Below are 12,784 nucleotides of genomic sequence, written 5' to 3'. Positions count from 1 at the left end.
CAGGATGTTTTTTTTTCCCATAAAACCCTAGGTTCGAAATCTGATTTTTTCTCTTCTTTGTTTCTCCTCTTTTCTTCTTGATTAAGAAACCTCATAATTAAGAGTTATCCTAATCCAAATCAGTATTTGGATAGGGGATGATCTTAATTCTATCTGCAGATTAAGTTAGCTTACTCCTGATCTTATCAAGAGGTTACCAGATTCAAATCTGATTTGAATTTGGTCTCCCGGAGTGGATAAGGTCAAGGGCCCAATCCTTTTGCTAACTTTAATCCCAAATCCGCCCCATAGATGGGTGATCATATCAGCCCAGTTCGAAATGGGCTTTTGGCCCATTAAGTGTTCAATGCTTAATTAGTTTCCAATCTACTGCCCAGTTGGGCTTCTTTGTATGGCGTGGGACCCAAGCATTGATCTACACACTAGCCACATGGGTTCAGCCCAACCTTTATTACAAGGCCTAGCCGAATTCACTGAGAAGCCCAGTGAACCCCTTGAGCCCATCATATGGACCCTATGGGCCCAACACTTACATTAAGTGGTCCCTGGGCCAAGCCATCTTATAAAAACCTAGGGACTGTGGGCAGGTGCAAGATTAGCCCATCAGGTATTATCCTAAATGGCCTTACACTTAATCTCTCAGCCCATAATGATCAAGCACTGCCCGACAAGAGAGGACATCTCCCTCGGCTATAAGGAACAGTGCCGCACTCTCTACTCACATGGATCCCGGGAATTAAAACCATTTGCAAACGTTTCGTATAAATTTATATATATATATATATATATATATATGAGTTTTGCAAAATTTATAAACAAAATTCCAACGATTGAAATCAACTGCCGGTAGTTTGGTTTCCATCAGAGAGAGTGCATTCCCGATCATTACTTTTGTTCGACAAAGGGGTCCTGTCACTATGATCACCCACTCAGATGAATTCTCAGACTGCCCCAACATGCCTAGGTTTTGACCCCCGCTAAGGATCTCACTGATTGCACATCAAAGATAGCCCGATCCGACACCTAGTGAAGTATCATAATCGAGTCTAGGGGTCAGGTGTAACTTTCCAGTTTTGCCATCTGTCTCCAAGGTCCAGGGAAATACTGAAAATCTGGTCCGGTTCAAGGATTCGAGTAATCCCATACTGCATGTGCCTTGGGTCTTACCCTGACACCAGTATCAGCCTTGGCAGGATAAATCTCCCCAGACTTATCCGATAGCTGTGAACATTTAAAACTAACACGAGTCTCAATAAGTGTCCAGTTTTTGGGTCTTACACAGAATTATACCAAACAACATGAATCAAATATGCACTTTATTTATTTACACAAAATGTCAAAAGTACATCAAATCAGATTGAAGCTAAGGGCATACAAAACTGTCTAACAGATTTATCATCCAATTTGTTTCTCACATTTAGACCGGCCCCACTTGGACCGAAATTTGAAACTTTATTTCCTTTTCGATCAAGGGGCTTGTAACTTTTCAAATTTATAATGCAGGCCCCTGACCTTTCACCTTTAGAAATCTCCTGTTTCTACGTCTCCCCCAAATCCTTACGGAACACAAGCGATTTCTTTAGATTGTCAGCTTTGATGACCTCCCTAGCCACCTTCTGGTCCTTCCGTTGAAACATTGGATCTTCGCTAGCAACTACAATTCGGAGTTTGAAGACTTCGTCAAGAAAAAGCAGATCCAGGAGTGTTGGGATCAAGCTAACATCTTCAGTCTCAACTAGAATTCTTGCAGATTGTATATTTTCCCATCTTCTCTGAAGTCAAACTTTTAAAACTTCCCACAGCATTTCCTATGGCCCTAAAAACCTCTGTATACTAGGCATGCAACGGTATCCCATAGACATCGATCCCGACGTACCTCGTTTTCAATACTTCCATTCTAAAACTGGGTGACCAACGACTGATAAAGATTTTGTGGTTCCTCTTTTTTCCAGTGCATTCCCTTGCTAGGATTCTTCCATTTTTTTTTCCACCTAAAACTGAACAAAAATAAAGATGCCCCCATCCTTCGTACACAGGAGAAGCTTTGGTTTCTCCATTCTTGGCTCGCCCATTTATCCACATCTCTAATGTCAGGATCCAAGTGAACAAATCTACCTACTAAACATCTATTTAGGAACTCCAATCTTTCTTCAACCTTGCCACCATCCCTAAAACACTCAGCGATATCACCATTTTTTTGCCATATCCAGCTCTTGTCGTTCACTGATCAAGGCAGACAAGCATCACCTGCAAATCTGGAAAAACCTAGAAAGAGAGAAAACGATGTTATGTGCCTGTAGCTATTCCGCTATACAGACAAAGGCTAGAGCTGAAAAATAAACAACAATGAAAACTTTTCTAAGATTAGTAACCAACATCAATAGCCATGCTAGGATTCGGTGGAATGGGGTGTTTAGCATAAATCCTAAGATGTGTTTTGTGAACCTTCACCGAGTCTACTTACTAGTGCTCAAGTAGATTTTGGAGTTAGGGGATGGAGAAAAGAGCAAGGTTGTTGAGGGAGAATCTCAAATTCTCATTGATATTGGAGGTCTCACTGCCAAACTCTGCTTTTAGGAGAGTTATAATATCAATTCAGCATTCTAAAGTAGGAGGATGGATACTCTGAACTGTGCTTGGATATATTTTTGCCTGGTCATTCTAATGGTGGATCTCATGGATACAGAGTTACTGTATGCGTTTGGTACTAAAATATCAAATTTCCAGTGAGAGGAGGTCACCAACTGGGTTAGGGAAAAAGTTAACTTTGAAGCAATCTTTTGTTTGTTGACTTGGTGGTTATTAAAACCTTGTGTCTATACACATGTTTGTGACTTAATATTTTCCTGTCTAAACCACCTTAGATTAATCTTCTACTCTATTGTATATGCCTATATACAAGTACACCTGTTTATTTCTTAGCAGTCATGCATTGTATGTACAGGTTAGAGTTTAGGCTTCATCCCCCTCATGCAGGCTGTAATTTCTTTTTATAATTAATAATAAAATTAGAGGTTTGTCCCTGGACTGTAGATCAATCCTGGGTTAAAAATGAAAGTTCCATCTTTGATGTGCCTAATGAACTTTGAATTGGTTGAACTTGTAATAATGTATTGTATTTCTTCACTTCTAGTTGTAATGTAACACTTTCTAATCATTGGAGATATTTCTCTTGGATATGTAGGATGTCTGGGACTCTTTGGCATTGGATGTACTCCAGCAGGCCTCAGGTACTTGCTTTTTTTCTCTATAGATGCACCATATGCTTGTGGGATATTGAGATAGGATGTTCTATCATTTAGTAGTTGTTACTAGTAAACGTGTACGTGCATTTGCACGTGGCAGTATCTCTAAGACAACTATTTATAATTCATGGGCAGTTTCTAAACTGTTATAAGTGGGCAGTTTTTGAAGTGGGAGTAAATGACATATATGTCCTCTTTATGCCCATTGTATGCTTGGACAAGGGGGGTAAAAAATGTCCAATGAAAATTCCAGAAAGAAGGGGCATTCGCTCTTTTATAGGTAGTATAGATTCCAAAGAAACTTTATTTGCCATGATACTGATATGAAAGCAATGTGAAGAAGTTAGGTTTGCGTGATGCCTGCCTCTGACTCACCTGATGAAAGTTCAAGAAAGGTGAAAACTGAACTAGAGACCCTTTCCTTCACTCTCAACCTTTCCGAAAACCTTAATCCATCTTCCTTTTATAGAGCTTTCAACTTTTCCCAGTTGAGGCTATTGAAAACTCTCTCTAGCTGGTGCAATGGAAGGACTATAGAAGAGAAAGACATCCAAAAGATGCAACAGCATGCGCCAAGTTTTGGAAGATTGGATTTTTCATTTGAAAAAGTTGTCTGGTAGCATTGGATAGCATTTTAACCATCACCATAGATGATGATGCTTACTCTAACAGAAAGGGAATCTAGCACTATTCAACTTGAATGGAACACATATGGATTTTTTTTTGTTCCTTCCCAAAGAACTCCTACAGAACTAGGTAGATTCCGTTTCTGTTTTCTCTGGTTTCGGTAAGTACAATTACCCTCTACTCACATGCTTACTTCATTTACATGTCTGATCAGATAGCACCTAGGTTCCTACGGATAACGTCATTCCTAATCCTATCCTTTCTAGTCTTTCCACTCATCCATCTTAGTGTTTGCATTTCTTCCACATTCATTTTCTGGAAATGTTGTTTCTTGACTGCCCAACACTTTGCTCCGTACAACATATCTGGCCTTACAATTGTATTATAGAAATTTTCTTTTAATCTAAGGGGTATTCACCTATCACATAAAATTCCAGATTCACCCCCCCTTTTTTCCCATCCTACTCTAATTCTATGGGTAACATCCTTCTCAATCTCTCCCTTGTGATGAATTATTGAACCAAGGTACCGGAAATGGTCACATAGAGTTATCTCTTGGTCTCCACTCCCAAGTGTATCTTGATTTACATTTACTATTATTAATAAATTTACATGTCATATAACTGTGTTTTAGTCCATAAGCTTAATTTTGCATTTAATACTTCATTAGTTTCATCAATTAAAACAATGTCATCTGTAAACATGCACCATGGAACGTCCTCCTAAATATGTTTAGTCAATTCATCTATGATTGTGCAAATAGATAAGGGCTAAGTGCTGAACCTTGGTGAAGACCCATAATAACTGTAAAATCTGAAATTTCTCCAATTGGTGTTCTAACTTTGGTTGTTGCCCCCTCATACATTTCCTTAATTAGGTCTATATACCTATTTCTTTTCCAAGACCCACCATATTATCTTTATAGGAACTCTATTGTATGTCTTTTCTAGATCAGTGAACACCATGCAAAGATCTTTCCTATTCTTTCTGAACTTTTCTATCAATTGTCTCAAAAGAAATATAGCTTCCATGGTTGATCTTCTTGGCATAAAGCCAAATTGGTCTATGACACACTTGTTTCAAGTCAAAATTTTTGTTTAATTATTCTTTCCCAAAGTTCCATAGTGTGGTTTATAAGTTTAATCTACCAATAGTTATTACAACTTTGTATATCACCTTTATTCTTAAATTTTTGGATCATACCGTTGTTTCTCCAATCATTAGACATCTATTTTTTTTACCATCTTAGTAAATAGCTTTGTTAGCCATAACAAGCCTGCCTCTCCCAAACATTTCCATACTTATATTGGAATCCTAGCAGGTCCTAATGCCTTTCCCTTCTTCATCTTATCTAGTGCCTCTTTTACTTTAGTAAGTCTAACTCTACGAAGGTACATATTATTTTTAATACCATTAGTATTGCTAGTTTTTCCTCTATTAGTACCTCTCCCTGCTGTTCATTTAATAATTTTTCAAAATGGTTTTTTCATCTTTTTATGATTTTTCATCTTTTACCAAGACTCTTTGATCTTCATCTTTAATGCACCTAACATGGTTTAAATCTTTCCCTTTTCTATTTGTTGATGACTTGATTCTTTTTTGTGAAGGAGATCTGGAGGGGTTAGAAAATTTAAAGGTCTTGTTAGAGAATTTTGAAAAGGTCTCCAACTTGAGAGTAAATTGGAATAAAAGTTGTGTAGCTGGAATTAATAGGTAAGAAGTAGAGGTGGCATCTTTGGCTAGATCTCTAGGTTGTGAGGTAAGTGATTGGCCTCTGAAGTATTTAGGCTTACCTTTGGGAGAAAACCCGAGGTCAGTTATCTTTTGGTACCCAATTTTGGAAAGATTCTCAAAAGGACTAGCGGGTTGGAAAAAGGAACTACATCTCTTTAGGGGGTAGAATCAATCTAATTAAGTTAACACTAGCAAATTTGCTAGTGTATTTTTTGTCTACCTTCAAATTGCCTGTTAAGATTGCAAGCCAGGTTGAAAAAATAACGAGAGGTTTTCTGTGGGAACTTGGAGATACTAAAAAGGATCATAGGGTAAAATGGGAAGTGGTGTCTAGAAAGAAAGAAAAAGGGGGCTTAGGGATTGGAAATACTAGAATAAGAAACACAACTTTGTTAGGCAAATGGCTATGGAGGTTTCCTAAGGAGTAAGAGAATCTATGGCATAAGGTGATAAGAAGTATTCATGGAATGGCAACAAATGGTTGGGACGTTGGACTCGACCCAAGGGCTTCGCGCTTTTCCCCGTGGAAAGATATTGTTGGTATCTTGCCTATCTTCTCTCCTTTCGTCAGGTATGATGCTTATGTGGGTAATAAGATTCTTTTTTGGGAGGACTTGTGGATTGGGGCATCTTCCCTCAAGGATAGATTCCCAAACCTATATTCCCTTTCTTTGAAAAAATCTCAATTTATCTCTTCTTTTCGTATTTCTGGGGATTCTTGGGATCTGGGACTAAGGAGAGGTTTGAGGGACTTGGAAGTGGATTTAGCAAATGATATTTTTTCTCTTCTAAGTTCAGTTTTTCTAGACCACTCTTCTCCTAATAGTAGAATTTGGACTGAAACTTCTACAGGTAGTTTTTCTTGTTCTTCGTTTTTCAATGCTTTGGTCCTTCCTTCTAACCCAGTATCTTCCTTTCTTGTTAAAGAAGTATGGAGCACTCCGGTCCCCCCAAAAGTAAGGGATTTTTGTTGGGAAGTGGTTCTCCAAAAATTCAATACCTTGGAAGTGCTTCAAAGAAAGGGACCAAATTGGTGCTTGTCACCTCATGTCTGTAGACTTTGCTTGAGGAATAGTGAGACGGTGAATCGCCAATTAATTTCTTGTCCTTTTAGTGCTCTAATTTGGGATTGGTTCTCCTCTCTCTTTGATTGTAGGTGGATTCTTCCCACAAGCATAGCGAATTTATTTGACCCTAACTTTTTCCGACAACCAAAGAAGAAAGGAAGGGTGATGTGGAGAACAACGAGGGCAGCTATTCTTGTGGGCACAGTGTGGGAATAGAGAAATAATAGGATTTTCCAAGGGAAAGAAAAATCAGCTCCTGAAGTTATTGAAGGGATAACCATCAAGGCAGTACATTGGATGAAAACTCTTGAATTGTTCAAGGATGTCTCTATAGATTTATTGTTTAGGTTGGAGTATTTTAGCAAAGTTTTCTACTTCATCACCTACCATACAAGCAGTTTGGTCCCCTCCTATGCAGTGTAAGGTCAAACTGAACTCTAATGGCAGCTCTATTGGGAACGCTAGACCTTCTGGAATAGGGGGTGTGTTTAGAGATGCAAAAAGAAAAATCCTAGCTTTGTATTCTGGTCAATAGGTTTGGGGGACTCGCTTAGAGCTGAAGTATTGGCTCTCCTCCAGGGGCTCAAATGGGCCAAGCAATTGGATTTTCAACAGTTATAAGTGGAGGGGGATTTCAAATTAGTAGTAGCTTGGCTGCAATCAAATAGTTTGGGAACGCGGTCCCTTAGACAACATGTAAGGGAATTATTGAGCCTCACAAGGGAGCTGGGTGCACAAGTGTATTGGTCTAGGAGGTCAGCAAATGCTTTAGCTGACAACCTAGCAAAACAAGGGGTGAATCAGGAGGTTTTGTTTTGTGCAGTGTTGTAAGTTATTTGTTATTCAGGGGTCACCTTTCACTTTAGAAGGTGACGGTTGTTCCTCTGGTTTTATATAATGAAAGTTACTGTTTCCTATAAAAAAAATTTATGGTGAAGGTCATCATAGGTCTTAAATTTAACTTCATTCACTTTCTTTTTAGCTTCCTTTTTTATGGTTTTATATTTTTCCCAAATTTCTACATTTCTACCTTTTTAGCATTCTTTATAGAATACTTGTTTGAATCTAATTATATTTTCGACCTCTTCATTCTTCCACCAAGTTTCTTTAGTATTTTGCCACTTCCCTTTATATTCTCCCAAGACATCCTTTGTTACTTGATGATCAAAAAAAAAAAAAAAGACATCCTTTGTTACTTTCTTTATATTATTTGCCATTTTAACCCAAATATCATTAATATTTTCATCTAAATTCTAATTCCCTTCTATTATCAATCTGTTTCTAAATTAAACTAGCTTTTCTCCTGTCAGGTTTTCCCACCTAATTGTTGGATACCTATTTTCTTCCCTAGTTCTCTTCCATTTCCTAATGCACATATTTACCACCACTAGTCTATGTTGTGTTGTTAAGCTTGTACCTGGAATAACTTTGCATTCTTTACAGTTTACACATTATTCATTGATTCATACTATTCTCCTCGTAAGGAAAAAATCTATTTAACTTATGTTTGACCCACTTTTAAATGTTATTAAGGTTCATAATTCTTTTGGAAAAAAGGGTGTTTATAATTGCCATATCATAAGCTATTGCAAAATCTAATATTGTACCTCTTGATTCATTTCACTGCCAAACCCAAATCCTCAATGTACTATGTCATATCCTACACTTCTTTTTCCTACATGCTTATTTAAGTCTCCTCTTATAAAAATCTTATCTTCATTTGGAATTTCTTGGATTAATCCTTTTAAAATTTCCCAAAATTGTCTTTTAATATTTTCTTCTAGACCCACTTGAGGTGCATAAGCACTAATTATGTTAACAACTTCCTCATTTAAAAGAAATCTAATTAAAATTATTCTATCCCCAAATCTTTTAACATTTACAAATTCATTTTTTAAATCCTTATCTACTATTATCACTACACAATGTCTATTATTTACCTCTCCCATACACCATTCCTAAACTTCAGTTACATAATTAATAAAATTTTCTTTGCCAATCAAAAAAGGTATCTGATCCATCACCAGTTCCTGTGTAACCACTAGGAAGAGTTCAGACATCTTTGGAAGGTTATATCAATCAAAAACAATACCCAAAAAACCACTTTCTAGCCCCCACAAATTTCTTCAAATAATTAGTGCCTAGAACCCTAGATACTTGGGTTCATACACAGACAAAATAAAGATTTGAAAATTAGGTCTGGTGGCAAAACAGGAACCAAAAAGTATTTCCATAATATTTCTAGGGCTCGAAAATTAAGCAACCTCCTTCTGAAGATCAACAAATATCATAGTGATCAAACATGCCATGTCTCATTGCCTAACAAGATTCCAATAAATCAGATATGACAAACATTTAAATATGTAATTTTCAGCATTTTCCGTTTGAATTCAAAAAAAAAATGCTGAAACTACCTCCAATTGTCGAACAAATCACACCAAAATTCATCTAAAATCAGGGCACACCAACCTATATCATCTCAGTCTTGGTTTCCCATCAATTATATAGACTGCTGACATCATTTGACGGCATGGCGACATTAGCAAGTACTGCTGTTAGATGTGTTAGAATAAATATTCCCCTTTGATCTTTGAGTGATCTGATATCAAGTTGTGAAATACTAGCAGGAAAGAATAACTGAAAAATAGAAGAGAAGAAGAAAGAGAAGAGAAAAAGGGATGGGTGATTACTGATCAAAAGAAAAATAAAGAATGGGGTGGGGGAATTATGTTAGTCATATCCAGTGATTTAAAAAGGCGTGAATCTAGTGGCTGGGCTGGGGGCTCCACCCTCGGACCCTGTCCAACGTCTCTCATGGCAAGCCCAAACAAGTCCATGTTAAAGTCTTAAATTCTTAGTTCTCACACAAACAATAATGATTTTATATTTTTAATTGCTTCTTAAGAAGATATTTTATTAGGATGAATGAATGAACTACATTACCAAATAGGGGGTTCTACTCCTCTTCGGTGAGCAAGTGAAACTAAGAATTTAAGACCCTAACATGGACTTGTTTGGTCTTGCCTCGAGGGGCGTGGCACAAAGGCGGCTCGTAGAATTGAGAATGTAATATGTTTTACATCATATTAGCTACTTGAAGTAATGTAATTGAGGAAAAAAAGAGATTATGGGTTTTGCATACTTGAAAATGTTTTATATGTTTGATTTTATTTTTAAATTCTCATTTAAATATTCTTTATATGTTATGTTTATGTATTTTAATTTTAGATAATAGGTTTTTAAAACATTTATTTTAAAGTTTACGTTTACATTTTTTGTTAATATTATGTTTAACAAAGGAACACACCTTGCCTTGCGCCTCAGGCACAAATTGACCCCTGTGCCTTTTTTTGCGTCTTGCACTTTTAAAACACTGGTCATATCATGCCCCCTCCCCCTTTATTAACTTTGTATTAAGTGATCAAATTATTAAGGTGCCCTTAATTAGGGGCATAATAAGCAGCTCAGGTACAAAGACAATATTGTCCTCTATCTTGTCAACAACTCCAATCTAAATGTAATTTGGTGTGAATAAATTTAAGATAGGAGGCACTCAATGTGTGTGCCAACATTTTAGGATGTAAGGTGAACTATTTTCCAATCAAGTATTTGGGTGTACCTTTAGGGGGAACCAAGAGATATCCTTTTGGGATGAACCTGGAAAAAGATTCAACAATTAACAATGTGGAAGAGAATTACTTATCTTTGGGAGGGAGGATCACACTTGTAAAGGTAGTCTTCAGTTCATGGTTCTGAAAAAGGGTGGTATGTTTCCAAAACCATACCATTTTTTTTTTGAACCACACAATGCAAAAGAGGCTGTTCAATTCATTATTTATTTTTTGAACTGTGATGTACGAACATTGATTGTATGATTCATGTGTACATGTACTTTACTATTTGTCTTTGATCATACGATCATCATCAGGTAAAAACATTATGACTGGAGGCATATTGGTGTGTGAGGTACACCATATAACTACCATGTCATGTAGAGCATTGGTTGTGTTTGTGAACCAGATGAAACACAAACACAACCATGAACTGAACACCCCCAAAATCGATCTTCTTGAGCCTCCTAGTTTATTTCTTCTCCATTATTAGAGCCCCAATGAAGGTAATAATAAGGATTGAAAAAATTATTAGGGACTTCCTACGGGAATTGGGGGAAGGAAGATGAAGGTGGGTTAAAGGTAGGACAACTTAAGTAAAAAAATACTGCTCTATTGGTATGTGGTTGTGGAGATTCCCCTTAGAAACCGTTTCTCTTTGTCAATCAATGATTAGGAGCATCTATGGGCTCTACCTATGGTTTAAAGTATTGGTGTTGGTGGAAATATTTGTCATCCAAATAAAAGAAACATGTTGGAAATGTTGGATAACAGACGTTGTCTGGAAATATTATAAAAATTATAGACATGGTGGAAGCATTGTGAAATATGTAAAAATTTAGAATGCTATTTTATTTAATGAATAAAGATGATGGCCTTCTGAAAATAGTATTGCCTTTCAAGTTTTATTTGCTAATTTTTTCTCAGTAAGAATCTTTCTTTTTCCCCAAATTGTTTTCTTGATGAAGAAGCTGAGGGATCTTTGAAATATAATTATCTGAACTGTGATTACTACTATACTGACAAAATGACATCCTCATCATGGTCATAGACCTTAACTTTAATGCTCATCTTTCTGCCATATTTGGTGGCTTCAGAAAACAAGCTCAATCTTGAGATGTCAAGGCTAGTCTTAAATTTGACCCAGGTGCTGAAGAAATAAGCTAGGGTTTAGATGGCAAGGAGTTACTTAAACCATAACGAAATTTATAGCATATTTTCAGTTCCTCTAGTTGCGAATAACAAATATTTTCCTGGAAAGTCTTAACAGTTAAAAAAGTAGGTTTCTATTAATCTATTTAAATATCTATGACACTTTCAAATCTAAATTCCAGATCCTGCTGCAAGTGCTGATCTAGCTGTGGTTCTAATGCAAGAAGGATTAGCACATGTGCTTCTTGTTGGCAAAAGGTGAGTCTAATTCATCCTTGATATGACCAAGAATTGAATTTCCTAAGCATAAATGTAAGAGATTGCAATGTTACAGTTTACTGGAATTCCATATCTCTGTAGATGCATGTATAATATTTTTGGTTTTGCACTTCTGTTAGTGTGGTTTAAAATTTTATGTATTGGTTATAAGGGAAGCAATGATTTATGAAGCAGAGTGTTGGGTGGCTAAAAAGCAACATGTCCAAAAAAATGAGTGTGATCAAAACATGAATGTTCAGATGGAATGAGAAAATTAGAAAGGATAGGATCATAGGACTAGGAATGAACTTGTTCAAAGGAACCTAGGAGTATCTCCAATAGGTGATAAAATGAGGGAAAATAGACTAGAATTGTTTGGCTTCATTTAACTGATCCCATTATCCCATATAGTTGGGACAAGGCTTAGAAGATGATGATGTTGATGATTATTATTATGACTTTTGTTAATGTGGTTTCTTTGCCAATGTGTACACTACACTGATTTCATGTTATTTTCCCAATTATCCAAATTGTAAGAGTGTAGTTTATTGCTAATTTAGCATAAAAAAGTTGACAATATGTGTGTGTGTACATATGCACACACAAATATCTGAATTTTTAAGTGTAGTCTTCTCGTTTATCTAATTTTTAAGAGTGTACTAGTGTAGTCTATGGCTAACTTGGCATAAAAGAACTGAATGGAGTTTGGGGTGGAAAAAGAGGAATGAGTAATATTATTAATAGAGATATAGGGACCTTTTTACATGAATGGGAGTGGGAATTTGTTGTCTAGTGTGTCCAAGTGTATTTCCCCCCTAGCATTGGCAGATCAACCAACTCCCACCTCATGAACTCTGCAAAACCCCTCATTTCCCTTCTATTTTCTCCGCGACTCTTCTTCTCATAGGAGCCTCCCAATTACCCACGGATGATTCCACTTTCTTCTTAAATCATCCAATTCTTCCCAAAAAGAGTCTCGAAACGGGATGATTGGAGGTTGTGGAGCCATGGGAGATGAAGCAAATAGGGGTGATGAAGTGAGCATGGTAGGTGAAGGATGTAGGCCAGTGAAGAGGTGGTGATGAGTCTA

At 36.7% G+C, this 12,784-nt stretch overlaps 1 protein-coding gene across 16 annotated transcripts in view; it reads left to right on the top strand.

The window, feature by feature from the left end:
* Window positions 1-12,784, top strand: part of PEL1 (Eukaryotic release factor 1 (eRF1) family protein) — a 76,658-nt gene that overhangs the window by 11,628 nt on the left and 52,246 nt on the right. For all 16 annotated transcript variants that reach the window (XR_016110792.1, XR_016110796.1, XR_016110795.1 and 13 more), the window contains 2 exons: window positions 3,185-3,230; window positions 11,619-11,694. Coding sequence is in view for 8 of the 16 variants with exons in the window: in XM_088981155.1 (XP_088837281.1) it covers window positions 3,185-3,230; window positions 11,619-11,694 (122 nt within the window). In the remaining 8 variants the exon portion in view is untranslated. The remainder of the gene's footprint in view (window positions 1-3,184; window positions 3,231-11,618; window positions 11,695-12,784) is intronic.

The sequence above is a fragment of the Nelumbo lutea genome, chromosome 3 (genome assembly GCF_056320005.1).
Source record: "Nelumbo lutea isolate HS-2025 chromosome 3, American lotus-T2T, whole genome shotgun sequence".
Taxonomy (NCBI): Eukaryota; Viridiplantae; Streptophyta; class Magnoliopsida; order Proteales; family Nelumbonaceae; genus Nelumbo; species Nelumbo lutea.
This window is presented reverse-complemented; position numbering and strand designations above follow the sequence as displayed.